General features: G+C 45.1%; 1 protein-coding gene across 1 annotated transcript in view; it reads left to right on the forward strand.

Annotated features, from left to right (window-relative positions):
* The window catches only part of prkd3 (protein kinase D3), a 35,698-nt gene extending 19,238 nt beyond the window's left edge, over positions 1-16,460 (forward strand). The window contains exons 4-19 of the mRNA XM_085342505.1: positions 3,113-3,244; positions 3,744-3,901; positions 4,787-4,982; positions 5,067-5,144; positions 5,222-5,408; positions 6,251-6,374; positions 6,578-6,655; positions 9,185-9,461; positions 10,553-10,605; positions 10,994-11,066; positions 11,153-11,259; positions 11,370-11,531; positions 12,349-12,447; positions 12,537-12,804; positions 13,197-13,282; positions 13,727-16,460. Coding sequence (XP_085198631.1) covers positions 3,113-3,244; positions 3,744-3,901; positions 4,787-4,982; positions 5,067-5,144; positions 5,222-5,408; positions 6,251-6,374; positions 6,578-6,655; positions 9,185-9,461; positions 10,553-10,605; positions 10,994-11,066; positions 11,153-11,259; positions 11,370-11,531; positions 12,349-12,447; positions 12,537-12,804; positions 13,197-13,282; positions 13,727-13,900 — 2,252 coding nt within the window. The 3' untranslated portion in view covers positions 13,901-16,460. The remainder of the gene's footprint in view (positions 1-3,112; positions 3,245-3,743; positions 3,902-4,786; positions 4,983-5,066; positions 5,145-5,221; positions 5,409-6,250; positions 6,375-6,577; positions 6,656-9,184; positions 9,462-10,552; positions 10,606-10,993; positions 11,067-11,152; positions 11,260-11,369; positions 11,532-12,348; positions 12,448-12,536; positions 12,805-13,196; positions 13,283-13,726) is intronic.
* Positions 16,461-16,994: the final 534 nt, after the last annotated feature.

A 16,994-nucleotide genomic window follows, 5' to 3' on the forward strand; every position in this document is an offset into this window, starting at 1 on the left:
CTATTTTTCCTGCCTTTTGATATCATTTTTTATTTATGAGCGATAAAATGAGATTTTTTAAATCTTAAATTCAACAAAGGAAACAAAAAATTTTGAGCTTGGCTTCATCCAGTGTTCATATTTCTGTTTTAGGAAAATATCTAAACGTGTCTTGTTTGCAGCTTAGACATCAGCGTATTGAGTGGTTTTAATAGGACGGATGATTGTCTTAGCATACGTGATAAACTGCTTTACTTGTGGTATATGTTGGAAGTTGTGACCCATTTACCTGCAGTGACTCCCCTAATATAAACCCAGCAGCAGACTTGTTCATGTATTTAGAGGATTATACTATAAACCAAATTCTTCTAAATCTGGCAGCGCACTTCCTCCAATTTGCCCAGTTTTTTCAGTCTTTTCTTATATACAAACTGTGATACAGTGCAGTGTGTTTGCTGGCACAGTGTTGCTGCTGTTTTAGACTTCTAGACTTCCAAAACAGGAGAAAAATGAATATAAAACTCCTCCGAGCAGTATAAACCACGTGTTTGCAAAGTCTAAACAATTGTCTGAAAGTAATACGCTTCAAGTATTCGAGTCAGCTTATTTTTTTTAAATTTTGGGCCCAGCCGTCGTTGCCACACCTTCATAAACACGGTCTTTTGTGTCTTGTTCGGGGGTCCCGTTGGGGCTGAGATGCTTGTTGTGAGCGTCCGCTGTGCTCTCCCAAAATAAATATTAGTCTTGAGCAATTTTCTGTCATTAGTGAACGAATACAAGCAGACAGTCCTCTCAAACACTTGCTTTCTGTGTGACGTTTGAGTTTTTTCTTTCCATAATTTTCCACCTTTGCAAAACTACACAGGTGCTCGGTTTTTCTTTGTTATTTCCTGCGATGAATGAGCCGGCTTCCTCTGCGGTGCTGAGACCAACAAATGGCTTAGGATATCTGTTCTGCTCCAATCTGTGCTGCTGCTCCATCTGCCACTGGGAAGCACCTGACACCACCTGTGCCGAGTTCCCCCCTCTCTCCTGGGCTGACAGTATTGTTTGCAGGGATTTAGTCAGGGGATGATTGTATAGTTTCAGGATCTGAGGATACTTCAGGCTGAGGAATGTAGACTAAAGACTGGAGAACTTCCTTCTTTTTGTTTCTGTCTGTGTTTGTCTTGTGCTCTCTTTTGTGTCAGTCTCTGTGGCTCGCAATTCCCTCCCCGCTTTCTCTCGTTCTAATCCCCCCCCTACCTGAACAAATCCGTCTGCAGGTGTTAGCGCCAACAGTGGAGCCAGGCGATTTATAACCTGAGACATACCTGCTGAAAACGGCTGTAGAAGATCTCAGATTTGCTACACATGGACACATGCTTCATCTCACAATCTGTGAACGCGACCTTCTTTTTGAGAGGCGCTTTGCATGTCGGACGCTTGATCTTTGCGTGTGAAACACAACCTTTTCCCACCGCGCAGTTTCTCTCTCGTCCTCGTCTCCATTCAGTTTTTCCTCGGCGAGCTTGTTTTTGGATTGCGCGGCTGTGGGAGAAGGACGGTCTGAATATCTCCTTCTCTGCAAGAAGCAGGCAGAAGTGGCTTTTTCTTGGCTGCGAGCTCAAAGAAAAAGGCTTGTTTTTCCTGCAGTAAGTGATTGTAGTAGACCTGCGGAGTGTAAACACGCTCTGATGTGCGGGGCGGCCCTATGCAGCGGACGCTGCGCAGGCCATCTCGGCCCATGAGGTTTGAGGTTTGGCCTGACCGAGTGTCCCTTTGTTCTGTTTCTCACTCCTCCTAAATTCCCACCCACTTTCACAAGCCCCTTATTCACCGCCACGGGCCGCGTGAAATTGATATTTTACAACACCTTCTGCTTGTCATAAATATAACTAACTTGTTTTTGTGAGATGGAAACTTTTGACTCCGAATGGAAACTCGGTGCCTCCGAGCGAACAGATAGCACATTCATGCGAGCCCCGCCGCTCGTGAGAAGCGCTCTGAAAAACAACGTGTCGAGTTTATGTTTGGAGTTGTTTGATACTTATTAGCACGATAACCATTACGTAACACTGTGACTGCTAAGAAGTGGCCAGTTGTTTTGCAGACGCGTGTGCAGAAAGCTCATGAAGGCTGCCTTTCATGTGTCTGTGTGAGAAAGCTGCGCGCCTCTCGACATGTGACCTCGCTGAGCTCTTTCTCCTCTTCTTCCCAAACTGCCAACATCACCCCACCAGCCGCTGTAGTTCTCAACAGCCGCCCCGAATTGTCTCAGATCTTTAATATTCCTGCAAATGTCTGTAAATATTTTCCATTCCAGGGATTATGACATCAAAATGTTTGCTTTCCCATTTGACCTGTCCTGCATTCTTTGCTCAAATTAAGAGATCGGATTCGTTTAACCAACTGCCTTTTTGTTTCCTCCCGTCTTTACTCATATCAGATGCTGCTTTTAAGCAAAGGACATTTCACATTTGTTTTTTTAAGCTGAAAATGCCTTCATCGGCAAACACAACGAAATGGCGTTAGCACATTTGCTGCTTAACCCAAGAGTAAATATTAACCGTCCCCTCGCTGGTCACTGCTGCCACATAAGTGACTGCATAGGAACAGAGGAGGCACAGTCACACACTCAGGGATATTTGGCAGCATGAGCCTTATCTTACTCATCTTCACATCTTTGATGATTCACAGCCGTGATTAGCCAAGTCTTGTTGCGACAAACTCACTGTCTCATTTGACACAGAAATGTGGAAAAGATGAAGACAAATAAGAGAGAAACAGAAAGAGAGACATATTCACGGCTCTGCTGATTCGATATTCGGTTCTTAATAACAAACAGGAATAAAATGCATGTCTCTGGTGTCTTATGGGCGTGCCCTATCACTCGATCACGCTCGTGTGGTGCAGATGTGATGCCCTCTACTGCAGCAGTGAGACATAGCATCCGTGTTTATGTGCAGCAAGTGGAGCGTGTAGAGTAGATCTTCCCTGTGCAAGCTCACATGCACCTACTTACTTACATTAAAAAAATGTATTCAAAAATATTTATTCTTCATCTTTAATGATTTTCTTTAGATTAGAAGTTTCTTTGTGAACTTTTCTATTTTCTATCTTTACTCAAACAACCTCTGCTTTTTGTTTCTAGCTCAAGCCACAGTTGAAGATTTCCAGATCCGACCCCATGCCCTTTACGTCCACTCCTACAAGGCCCCCACCTTCTGCGACTACTGTGGCGAGATGCTATGGGGTCTCGTTCGGCAGGGGCTTAAATGTGAAGGTTAGACGCTCGCGCACACAGTGGCACTCACACTTGGCCTTTATCTGCACCTTCCTTTTTATTGCATCCGCACTCAAACACAGATCCAAAAACACACCACATATCTGACCTTGTAACTGTATCAGGGAGATATAGAGGCAAACAAGAACAATGTGGCGCAGGCACAGTAGCCGTTGAAATGCTTGACATTCAGATCCCAGTGGACTCATGTCGCGCTCGCTTTCCTTACATTTTTTCACATTGTTGAATCATACTTGAAATATGTTCTTGTGTTTTCGTGTCAAGTTCTCCGCTGACAGCGAATTAAGTTTAAAGAGAGAAGATTTATTCACCAGTGAAACATTCCTGGCCATAAATTCTCGTACTAAGCCTGTTTATCAGCAGGACCATCTTGTGGCTGATTTGCAAAATGAGACGTTTCTTCACTGCATTTCTTACGATGATGTCATCTTTCCATGAGTTCGGTAACTAATGTGATCTGTTTTTTTGCTTTATTAAGGATGTGGGCTAAACTACCACAAGCGCTGTGCCTTCAAGATCCCAAATAACTGTAGTGGTGTGAGGAAGAGGCGACTGTCCAATGTTTCACTGCCTGGACCATCTCTCTCTGTCCCCCGACCTTTACCTGCTGAAAATGCAGTGGTTGTCCTGGATGAGGTAAGCTCGGATTGCTGTGAGTGTGACTGGATGAAGGTGCTCGGATAGAGAAAGAGCAGCGTAGAGGAATTTTAGTAGCTGCGAATTCTCTGAACAGAAGGGAAAATGTGAGGATTACTGTTTTATCCATATGTAAAATGAACTCACTGAAGCGTTGTCTTAAATGGAAAAAATGAAGACAAATGAGGGAGAAGCAGGAAGAGAGACATATTCGGAGCAAGTATGTGTGGCAGGCAATCCACATGCAGCTCACAGGCTCTGCCTCCACTGTTAAATGTTTCTAAACTTATCAAATGTGGCTCTTTTCCACGAGTGAACCTCCTGGGCCCTGTTGTAGAATACCACTGATGCAGAAAATTGAATTGTGCTGCACAGAGCTCTGTGGAGAGATCCTCAGCGAGGTCTTACGAAACCGTTTTTGCATAAGCCCACACTGAGATATTCCCCTCTTGTCTTTGTCTCTCCAAAAGGTCACCAGGAAATGTAATTATGTTAATGACATTAAAAGTCCATAGAAGTCCAAGTTTATGTATCTGCTCACTTGTTGGCAAAAAGTGAAGAAAACTCCATTCCTGACAGATTCCAGACTGCTCCATTTATCCACCAAAAAATCACAACTAAACTCTAATGTGTGGCAAGAGTGACAAATCTGATCGTCTGTTTGGACCAATAGAAGCGCAGACACTACTCACTTTTTTCTTTGATGTCTTTTACTCACATGTCATTACTCACTCTCTTTGTCTGTCACTCACATACTCCCTCTGAGGCTCTTCTACCTCTGTTTTTATCTTATTTATTTATCTTTCCTCTTTCGCTTCCTTCCTGCATATGGTTTTTAATTCTTCCGAATACCCCCCGTCTTCCCCTTTTCCCATCCAACCCCAGCAGCAGAGGTCCCATCAGGAGGCAGGGAAGCGCATCCCGTCCTGGAGCGGCCGGCCTATTTGGATGGATAAGATGGAAAAGACACGGGTTAAGGTGCCACACACGTTCGCCATTCACACCTACACTCGTCCTACTATCTGCCAGTACTGCAAGCGTCTGCTCAAAGGTCTCTTCCGCCAGGGCATGCAGTGTAAAGGTAGGCTGACCAATGAAGATTCCGCTACAGAGGACGTGGAACAGCAGCGCTTTACCATAACTATCATAACATTTTGTTTCCTAGACTGCAGATTCAACTGCCATAAGCGCTGTGCTTCAAAGGTACCAAGAGACTGTTTAGGTGAGGTGGACTTCAATGGAGGTAAGTTCTACATCATCTTTCAAACTGACAGTTGTTTATTTCTCATATTTGTAATTCTAATAAAAGTTCTTGTGCAGAGCCAGCGAGCCCTGGGCCGGACTCAGACACTACCATGGATACAATGGAGGTAGACAGTAATTACATGGATTGTGGCAGAGGGATGGATGATCCAGATGAACCATCCACTCCGGATGAGAGGATGTTTGAAATGGACTCGCCGTTGCTGGACAGGGAGAAGGATGAAGAGCCCATCAAGACTATTAGGTATGAACATACTGGTTAATCCAGGCCAGCTGTAGCCCAAAACTGCAGTCGTTTACATTTGATGTTCCATGGAGACTAAGAGGCACCAGTGACACCAGGGACAAGGACGACTGCTTAACTCTTTCCTTCATAAACACGACATCTGGCGACCTCACCTGTACGCTGACCAGTTTTGCCACCTGAGTTCATGTCAGTAAAGTTGTTGTTTGGGGACCATTAGGATAGTTTGTGGGTTTTTTCAAGGGATAGAAATCAGCCTCACTAACTTCTTTGTTCTCTAGGCAGTCCTTACATAGAACAGACACCGCTCAGTTCAGAAAAGAGCTTCAAGGATTATTCCTAGAAGACAAGTCAGACACGGGATTAAAAAGAAGAGCTAGGGTGGATTGGCCAATCAGGTGGCTAATCTATCAGCTGATGTGGGATGAATGTCAGAGTTCATGCAAACTACCCAGTCCTGGTTTCTGATGTCATTTTTGTATTTTTGTTCTACTCTACTGTAATCGAACAATTGAGTAAAAAGGGATCAGAAACAAGAAGAGGAGGGGAAAACATTCAAGGTTGCTACTCTGATCTAAACTGGGGAATTTGGGGTTATTTTTTAACTACTAGGTCTAACGCTCCAACTCCTCTGTTTATTCTCCAGCTGCAGCAGCAGAGTCTGATGTTTCCTAGAGTGTTACGTAAAACATAAAAAAAGCGCTTCACTTCGTATGAGGGATGTCTCAGGAAGTACCTGCTGTGCTCTGAATAGTGTTTCGTTAATGAAATCATAACTCTGAGTTACGGTAATTGTGATAATCATCACTAAATAAAAAAAAAACCTCCTTTTATGTTTGCAGCCCCTCCACTAGCACCAACATCCCTCTGATGCGGGTGGTCCAGTCCATCAAACACACCAAGAGGCGGAGCTCCACGGTGGTGAAGGAGGGCTGGATGGTTCATTACACGAGCAGGGACAACCTGGTAAGACTGATAACCCCAAAGCCCAACAGAGGAGCTTAGCCTGAAACGGCTCTGCCCTAAATGTATGCTGGGGAAACTGTTCACATGTGCTGAAATCAGCACACGAGGTATTTTCCTTGTGAAATAAAATTTTGAACTTCCGTAATATTGGTAGGTGGTCCATATTTTGCCACTAGGACTAACTCGGGGTTTCCATTTAACAGCGGAAGAGGCATTACTGGAGGCTGGACAGCAAAAGCCTGAGTCTCTTCCAGAACGACACCGGAGCCAAGTTCTACAAAGTAAGATTAAAACTATTATTTCTGCCGTGTTCTTGGAAAACCACGGCTTCAGCTCGATCGAACTATTATTCATAAGAATATCAGAAAAGCTGCAGCGTCCAGTCTGTGCAGAGTTATATCATGAAAATCCCCACAGTGCTTAGACAGAATTCACCCGCTCTACTGTCTTATGATTCAAACGTGTCATTTAGGAAAGATCTGTTTTCATATTCAGGTATAAAGGCTGTCTGTCATGCTTATGAGTGATATGTAAATAAAATCTACCCGGTGGCAGCCGCGTGACTCAGTTGAAGGCTGCCGCTTCACAACTGTAAACTACCCTGTGGTCACTTCGTCCCACTGAAATTCCCCCTGTGGTTTTTCACAATGCCGCCTGGTCTCTTCGCTGCTTGAAGTGAAAGGGTCGCAGTCTCGGAGTTTCTGCGTTTCATCATCCTCAGTATCACTAACAGCAGAGATGGGACATTTAAATGGGGTTTTGAAGAAAATGTCAGACTGCGTCTGTCACACAAAAGAGTTTTGATTAGCTCTTATTTTAGGGAAGGGAAAACATTTCTAAAAAGTCACGCTGCGAGCTGTTGAATGCTGGCTTTGATTCTTTTTCTAATCCTCAGTGTTCGCTTTGAGTGAAATGTGAAGATTTAAACGTGTAAATGGAGTTGAGGAGAATATGTGTGACACTTCCCTCTCGGTGGCAGCGCCGTAGTCAGTCATTACGCCGCCACAGGGGCTTAATAGCACAGTAATTACACAGTGAGGCCTGGGGGAGGGAAGTACAGGCTGCAAGGTAAAGACTTCCACATGTGTGTCGTGTGTGCTGTGTAGGATGGAGTGTGTAATTATCTTATTGTTCTTCTCGCTTTGTGCGTTTTGAGACTTTAACACCTCTTCGAATTGTGGTCAGAGGTATGTTGCAACAGGGCGCTGAGTAGGACGCGGCAGAGTTTCCACTTCGGTTGAGCGAGTCTCAAACAGGTGGTCTCACTCACAGCTCTGCTTATTGTCCTGCCTGCCTTCTTTTTGTTTTTTCTCCGTCCGCATTTGTTGTGAAGCAAGTTTTGGAAAAACTGTATTCCTTCCCCCTTCTCTCCCAATTATTCTGTCACACCCTGCGTCCCCGGCCACTAAATCCTCGGAGAGGAAACCTCAGCGGGGACCGACTCCTCGGGTGTGTTTACAGGGCAGCTTTATGTGGTTCTTTATTATCAACTTGGCACTCAGCTATGTTTAAAAGCTTCAGGAGGCTAATTGAAGGCTTGCTGTAAATCTCCTTTTTATGCTCCAAAGTTTGGTCTTTGCCTCTTGCTTCAGAGCAGAGGATTTTTATCTGGGACAGATAACATGAAATTATTTCCTGTAGTATTTTGGGGGGAGGGGGTCTTCTACCGAAACCACTGCTTCTCCATGAGCTCCGCTGGTAGCCGTCTGCCTCGAGCTCTTTCCTTTCATTCCTCCCCAGTTTCTAGCCTGCTGCTCATCAGTGTGTGGCCGCCGTCCTCCCCACTCCCCTTTTCTTTATACCTCCAATCTGATTAGTGGTGGTCGCGTGGTGGCTCGCTCGCCAGGCATGGCAGCCATTTTCACCATTTGGAAGCCATAACAGCTCCTCGTTTGAAGATGAGACCCCTGTACTTGTGGCTTTCTCTGAAGAAGCTTTCATGGGGTGAGGGGGCTTCTCCCTGTCACAGTATCACACACGCCCACTCACAAACGACCCCGTGGAGGAACGGTAGTTGCTTGGTCTTTTGTCTTGGTGGCTAGTGGTAGCGCCAGCGCCTCGTGCTCAGATGGGGCCTCTTGCTGGCCCTGCCTTGTAATCAGGGAACCGCTTGAGCCGCCGCAGAGCGCGCTCACGTGACCAGGCCCTGCTAACCACAAGCACTTCATCTGATACTGTGTGGTGAGCCACGCAGAGCAGACGGCGTGCGCCTCTTTGAGCCCCCATTGGTTGGAAATTGTCTGTATTTGTAATTTCGGCCCTCCCTCCCACCTTTGATTTGACAGTGAGTTAGACGGGCGAGGGGGGGGCTTTTAAAGTGTAGTGCGGCTCCACTTTCTGTTTGTGCTCACAAGTCAAGCGAAGAGGAAGGCAGAAAGTTAGAGCGGGGACGACTGAGTGCGGCGTGTGTGTGAGTGTTACTTCCTCTGTCTTTACCTTTTGTGTATCATTGCTTAATTGTGGATTTGCTCATTTAGTAGCATGATATGTTTTTGATTGAAGAAAGTATTTTTTCATATTCTTCTAGTTTACAGCCAGCATTGGCTATAAGAGATTTTTATTTCTCCACCACTCCATCCCAGCACTTTATATGTGCAGCACTGTGTGGAGGGGGAGTGTATCTGTTTGTTTTGGTTCCTTCAGAAGTTCATGTACTCTTGGACTTGCATAAATTGTTTACTGGCTGAAACATTAAGAAAGACAGAAAAGAAGACTCTGATTCTTGCTTGAGCTTTCATTGAGAAATGCAGATTGTGCTCTTTTATGTTTCGTCTGCTTTTCTTATCAGTTCTCCTTCACTGCTTCCACAGGAAATCCCTCTGTCTGAGATCCTCCAGGTAGAGCAGTGCAGAGACTACAGCAATCTGGCTCAGGGCAGCAACCCTCACTGCTTTGAGATCATCACAGCCACCATGGTCTACTATGTAGGGGAGAACAACGGCAGTCACTACCACAGCCCTGCTCTGGCCGCCTCTGGAGTCGGCATGGAGGTGGCTCAAGGCTGGGAGAAGGCCATCAGACAGGCCCTGATGCCCGTCACGCCTCAGCCCAGTGTAGCCAGCGCTGCCGGCCAAGGCAAAGATCACAGTAAGTAGAATTTATCAGAACTTTCTTGTGCTAAAAATGCTGCTGATATGTCTCCGGATGAAAAACTTGTTTGTTTTTTTTATCTTGTGTTTGTAGGAGTGAAATCAGCTTGCATGTGTCTTTGGTTAGCGCATGAAGCAGGCTTGTTACCTGTCGCGGCCGTGACAAACGAGAACTGTTTGCTCATATAGAAAGAAAAAGGCTCTCTGTGCCCCGTCGTAGGCGATTTTTAAACTACTTTGATGACCTTAAAGTTGATGTCCTCGGTTAACTTTTGCTAGCCTGAGAAAGCCCTGACTCAGGGTCTGTAGGCCAAAGGAAGTGGGGCTGTGAAGTCACTGTTTGGGGATGACAGTAGTGTAAGTAGTGAAGTGACATAACTGTATGGAAACTGAGCTTTTGATGGTCAGGGCAGCGATAATATCTCCCAGTCGCCGAAAAAAGAGAGAGAAATGAGAAATGTGCACAGTTTGAGGTTAACTGATAACGAGCGTGACATGAGAAAACCTGAGAAAAGACGCTAGAAGCCAACCTGATAAGATAACTCAAACTCACTACATAGATGTGAATTCATTTACTAATGAACTAAGCCGCACTTTACTATCAGTAGATGAAACGTTTAATCTGCAGATGACAGCGTGATGTGTGTGTTTGTCTCTGTTAATTGAAAAATCAAAGCATTGTCTAAGAGTGAAATTCCATCTTTGTGTCGAGCATTACCTCACAGAAAGTTTTCTGCTGGCTTTTATCTCCGGCTTTCTGTCCAATGCCTAGTATGCAGAATTAGTTTCTGCGGCTGTCTGAATCCCCAGTTTTGAAATGCATTGCATACTTTCAGCATTCAGTCACAGATAGCTTTCCAGATCAATTTTATAGCCAATTCATTGTGTAATAAAATGCTTCATTATGTGGGGCTGTGAGTTATTGCGTGCAGCTGTGATAAGATTGCAGGTTTTAGAAAAGTAGAAATACTGGTATCTGAGCAAGCTCTGATTACAGTTGCTTAAGAATTTAGTGTCTGCTTTGTGCATTGGCAGAGTGATGTTGTGTTACTTGTTGAATGTGGAAATATCATGTGTTTCCCTCTGCAGAAGAGCTGTCTATTAGCATATCTGTGTCCAACTGCCAGGTCCAGGAGAATGTGGTAAGTGGAGCTTCTTTTTTCTCTTAGATGCTGTTGCACAATTTCCCAGCACAGCTCGCAAATTTATGCATTCATATGCTATTAAAATAGTTGCTGTGGTTAGATCAGAAACGGTATCCTAGTGCGCCTGTCGCCGAAACATCCAGTGGAAGCTTTTACGCTGCAGAAATGGGGAAGCTGCAGACTCATTTTTTGGTCATGGAGTTTTCGTCTCAGTTCCACTTCTGCATTTAGTGAAAGTTGCCTATTTGGCAATACCTGAAAAACATTTTGGAAGGGCAGCAGTTCTGCCAAAACCAAAGATGATGTAACTGTTGCAGCATGGAAAGTTCACTTGAATGTTTCCACAAGCAGAGGAAAATTAACGGTGTAAATTACGCCCGTGTAGGATATTGCCTCGGTGTACCAAATATTCTCCGATGAAGTGCTGGGATCGGGCCAGTTTGGCATTGTGTATGGAGGTATGTTTGTGCTTTAGTTAAAAGGAACATTTTATATTCAGTGTCTGTGCTGTGAATTGATGTTTTTTTCTGTTTGGCAAACACAGGCAAACACAGAAAGAGCGGCAGAGATGTGGCCATCAAGGTTATTGACAAGATGAAATTTCCTACCAAGCAGGAGAGTCAGCTGCGGAATGAGGTCGCCATATTACAGGTAATCACTGATAACAGTTAAGAGAAAATCCCGCTCATTACATTTGTCATTGGTTTACATTTACTCTTAGCGTATTCCTCGTTTGAAGCCTTTGATCTGTTTCTCTGTAGAATCTGCATCACCCGGGTATCGTTAACTTGGAGTGCATGTTTGAGACGCCTGAGCGGGTGTTTGTCGTCATGGAGAAGCTGCACGGCGACATGCTGGAGATGATCCTGTCGAGCGAGAAGAGCAAACTGCCTGAACGAATCACCAAGTTCCTCGTGACGCAGGTCTGCACCGCTGAAACACGGCTCTCTGCCCTTTCACGCAGCCTTCTTCACCCCTCAGTTCTCAAATCAAGATTCTGTCCTAACACTGAAATAGTCAGATAATGACAGTCACTGAGAATCGAGCAGCTTTGCTGCATGTTTCATCCTCTTAGTCCTCTTAGTGCTGTGTCTTCCTTCCCTTCTCTCTCTGTGCCCTATTTTGGGGGTGTAATGGGTCTGTGCTCCAGCTCAGGGGCCTGTTTATTCTTGTGGTGAGCTGATTGGAGGGAATTGTTTACGGGATTTGGTCTGTATGGCATCACGGCCTCCTCCCTGGCTGTGGATTACAGCCTTCAGTATACTGGTGGCTCTGTGGCCTGATTAGAGGAGCAGCAGGCTCCGTGGATCTCGGGTACCAAACGGGAGCGGGGCCATTAACAACAACCCCATTAGCTGCGGCAGGCTCGGCTCAGATGTGGCCAGGAGGGCCTCTGCTAAAGCCAGGGTCAGGATCGGCGAGCCAGGCCCTCTGTGGTCTTGGGGCAGGGCCATGGGCAGACATGCATGCAGCGCTCACTTACAATAGGCCTTGTGAATATAGATGAGATGATGAGATGAGATCATGTGTCCCTTATATGGCAGTGCTGGTAAAGATGCAAGTATTTAAGGGCATTAGTATGTTTATATTGCTACTATTTTTCCACATGGCAGCACCATAGAGTCTCCTCCATACATTACACAAACAGCACTCTGTTCATAGCGTACGGTTTACAGACTTTACAGTGTTTTGATCTTTTTAGCTGAATCTGTGCTTATGGGACTTGTGTGTTTGCAACAGATCCTTGTGGCCTTGAGACATCTGCACTTCAAAAACATTGTTCACTGTGACTTGAAGCCTGAGAATGTACTGCTGGCCTCTGCAGAGCCTTTCCCTCAGGTGAGAGCATATATATTTATGTGTTTTGCATGTGTGGAGCTGTGTGTCCGCAAGCGTGTGTACGTTAACACGCCGCTTTTCTTCTCCAGGTGAAGCTGTGTGATTTTGGCTTTGCCCGTATCATTGGGGAGAAGTCCTTCCGGCGGTCGGTGGTAGGAACTCCGGCTTACCTCGCTCCAGAAGTGCTGCGCAGCAAAGGCTACAACCGCTCCTTAGACATGTGGTCAGTGGGAGTGATCGTGTACGTCAGCTTGAGCGGCACGTTCCCGTTTAACGAGGACGAGGACATTAATGATCAGATCCAGAATGCGGCCTTCATGTACCCTCCTACGCCCTGGAAGGACATCTCTGCAGAGGGTATGAAGACAAAGAGCTACTTGTTTGTTTGCTTTCAGAAATGTTTGATCTAATCTGACCTTCTCGTCTGTGAGCCGTTGGCGGCCTGCTGCACCTGTAACTTAAATGATATTCACACATGTAGCTCCTCCCCACCCACACGTCTGGGTCATCTGAACTTTATGTCAGCTTTTTTATGTCTGTGGTTGAAATGAATCACTTTCAAATCTCCCCAACTGCCCAAGTTGCACCTCCTCACACTCACTGTATATAGTATATTATGCGGTAAAAACACTGAATATATATATATATTGATAGATATATCTTTTTGCAGGTCTTGTTCCCTTTAACTCAAAACCACCTCTGACTTATCTTGTTCACTTACACTTCTTGTACTCTTAATTCCTCCGCAGCCACAGATCTGATCAACAATCTCCTCCAAGTCAAAATGAGAAAGAGGTACAGCGTGGACAAGTGTCTCAGCCATCCCTGGTTACAGGTATGACTCATTTGCTTTTTCCTCTCTTTAAATTGCAATTCGAGCTAATTCTCGGAGTCATAATTCTGTCAAGTCATCAATTCCCTTCATTGAAAATAATCTACAGATGAGTTGTGTGAACATTAATAGTCAGAGCATGGAAAACATGAATAGAGTTAAAGGTTCCGCCCACTTGTGGTTATGTCACCATTAAACTTCCTGGTGGTGAACTAGAAGTCAAACAACCACAACAGCGCTGTCCCTGCACATCAGTACACTGTGTCAATAACAGCGTTTGGCTTACGTGGCCAAGACCTGGACCGGGAAGCCCGAAAAGTAAAGGGAGTGAAAACTGTGTATAAATGCTGTGAGCTGAATGCAGATTTATCTCTGAATCAGTTTATGTGAAGCCGCTTCTCCACAATGAGCCAGATTTACTGACAGTTTCATGTCTGTTTTGGTCAGGACTACCAGACGTGGTTGGACCTGAGGGAGTTTGAGACGCGGCGAGGCGAGCGCTATATCACTCACGAGAGCGACGACGCACGCTGGGAGGAGTACGCGGACGAGCACAGTCTTGTTTACCCTAAACATTTTATCATGGCTCCCAACCTGGACGACATGGAAGAGGACCCCTAGTGGAGTGGGAGACTTGCTACACCACATGTATCTCACAGAGTTTTCATGAAGCTTTGAAAGTGGCAGGTTTTCCCTCCAGAACTCTCGAAACAGAGATAAGCCAGTCGGGTGGAGAGGCTGGAAAAGTGGGAAAACCCAGCAGAGGTTGTAGTGTGAAGCACCGCTACAAGCAGGCGGAGATGCGTGTCACAGAAACGCATTAAGACACTGTCACAGGAGGCGAGTGCTCCCTCTTCCTTGGTGTATAATAATACGAAAACATTCCATGAATTTGTTCAATCTTGGTTCATTTTTTAAGGACTAGCAGAACAATGTTTATGAACACGCACAGTTCTGGATGAAGGCCGTGCTCGTGATGTAAGAGAGGAGTCGCGTGAAGCGCTTACGCCGGGATTAAAGGGCACTTTTCGCAAGGGATTTACAGCCTGAGAATTAAACACACGAGTTTGTTCTCATTTCTAAACTGTTTGTGAGACTGTCCTGTGGCATGAAACTGGAACTATCACGCAGATTTGTCTGGGTTTTTTAATGTATTTTAGTAATTGTGGTAGGTTTTTGCACTATATTACCAATTTCCATAGCAACTGAATAGAAAACACTATTCACTGCTACAGAACGCAAACTGTTTTTACATTTCCCGTCAATATTCAAAGTTAGAAACGGTGTCACGCAGTATTAGCTCCTTTGTCTCAGATCCCAGCAGGTGTTTTTAACCTACGTGTGTTCAGAGTGTGATCTGTTCATGGCAGCTAGTAGTGTGCAAGTTTTATCGGCTTGCTCTCGGAGAGAGAAACCAACAAACCCTGACCAAATATGTTACATTTCATTTCGCTGTTTCCTTTCAACTGTTTTCCTTTTTTGACTTTGTGAATCTTTTGTGAAGGCCGTAACCCTGAAGTGTAGTTGAATGCAATACAACAAGGAACGGACTCTTTGGTTCGGCATCACATTTTTGTACTTTCACTGTTTTCTTGAATGTGACCGTTGAAGCGCTCCAGTGCTGGGACGTGTTCTTTGATGTTCTCTGGGGTTGCGGTCGAATAGTCAAAAAGTCATGTCCTATGTTCTTGTTTCTCTAAGAAAACATCACAAGGTGAAGGAAAGGTGTGCACGAGAATTCACAGAGAACCTGGTGTGTCCACACTAGGCTGTTTAGCACTCGATGATGAATAATGTTGATTAAGATCAAGTTCACCCTTTGCTTTCATGCTGGCTGTATAAACATAGAAAATCTTTCCATCCATCCGCCCACTGGCTGCTCCTGTTCTGAGTTTGGGTTGTGGGGGGCAGTCTAAGGAGAGCCCAGACCTCTCTGTCACCAGCAAGCTCCTGTAAGGGCTGAGACATGCCAAAGCCAGCGGAGAGATACATTTCCCCCAGTGTGCCCAAAACACCTCTTCTAGTAGGCACTAAGAAAACATCTTAGTTAGAAGCACAAACCACCCCAACTAGCTCCTGAATGACCAAACTCCTCACCCATCTCAGGGAGAGTACAGCCTCCCTTTGGAGGAAGCTCATTTCTGCCATCTGCGATCTCATTCTTACCCAGCTCGTGGCCATGGGTGAGCGTAGGAAACGTAATCACAGCTTCACTTTTACACTCAGATTTCTGTTCGTTACAGCAGATTGGTACAGCGTCCTCATCATTGCTGCTACCACGTCAGTCTGCCGTTTCAGCAACCAGAGATCGACCCTGTGGCGCCTCCTTCGGGCGGTAGGCTCACAGGGCGGCGAGTACACGGCCAGACCCCATGGGCTCAGGCCTGAGCCATGATGTTTGTTTCATAGGGGTAAATGTAAATCTGTGCTCTTACCAAGAACCTATTTGCCTTGGGAGACCCTACCAGTGCCAAATGCCCCTGACAACACAGCTCCTGAAATCACATTTGATGAATAATATTTTTAAAAAATCGCAGTTAAACATCGCAGTGAAAAACACGTTTGTCACGTTGAGAACGGTTACTCGACCGGTTCTCCTTTTTATTTGTTCTTCAAACTAAACAGATGTTCCAGTTTACTTGAGCTGTCTTCAGCTGTGAAAGCATTAACGCTCAGTCTGATGATACACAGTTAATAATTTTAGTCTATTCTTTATTTTCAACAAACGCTTCAAACTCACGTTAAAAAGTGCTTTACCTCTCAGCTTTAGCTTTAATATATTCTTAAAGATTCAAAACATATAAACATATTAGGATGTTATGGCATAAGATGATTTTTGAGCTAATGATGCAACGCTTTGAATTATGGGAAGCCGCCGTGTCCCCACATTTCTTAAATGAAGGTCAGCGTGTGTCCTAAACGTCACCTTTCCTCAGCAGAGAATTCAACCAACACTTATCACACCCTCCTTGAAAAAACGACTATTCGACCTCAACCCAGCTATCTGAAATGTTTCATCACCAACGTGGGCGAAACTGGCTTTTAAACAGAACAAAATATCAGGAGTTCCACGTTCATTATGTTGTCCGATCATTTCACACGGGAGCGAGTTTATATTTGCTCCGTCGGTGTGTTTGGGAGTATGTTCCAGTTTCCTTTCTCTGTCTTTGTTGCCGCTGGATTGGCAGGTGTCAGTGTTTTGTATATTTCAGTACATACCAATGAAATAAAAAAAACCTAAATGAAACATTTGGTAAATTTCTGAAATCCTCTCTGTTCACACTGCTTTCTTTAGCGGTGTATTATGTTATATACCTGCTGTCTGGAGATCACGGCTCCAGGTGCAATAAAAGATAAAGACGGGCTTTGGATGTGTGCGCAGAGGCAGCAGTGGCTCGTAGTTTTCTGTGTGATTCATCAAGATGTGCGCGTGCGTCGTGCTTTCACATGTCGGATCCCGTTCACAGCAGCTGGATGTGATTGTTGCACCACACCGAGCAGTTTACTGAGCCAGCCACTCGCCACAAGAGAGTAATGACATAGTTAAAGAGGGTGGTAGTGAGGAAGGGGGTTGTGGAAAACTCTGAAAACACTCGGGATGAAAGCTATCACAGATCCCTTCGAGTATCAGCTCCAGTGTAATGGATGGGCCTATTGTAAGGTAGGCCCACAATAAACTGCTACAGGGAACAGACAGCTGTCAATAATTTAGAAA

The sequence above is a fragment of the Diplotaxodon limnothrissa genome, linkage group LG19, assembly GCF_057381915.1.
Source record: "Diplotaxodon limnothrissa isolate DT_005_m linkage group LG19, D_limnothrissa_male_GT1.1, whole genome shotgun sequence".
Classification (NCBI taxonomy): domain Eukaryota; kingdom Metazoa; phylum Chordata; class Actinopteri; order Cichliformes; family Cichlidae; genus Diplotaxodon; species Diplotaxodon limnothrissa.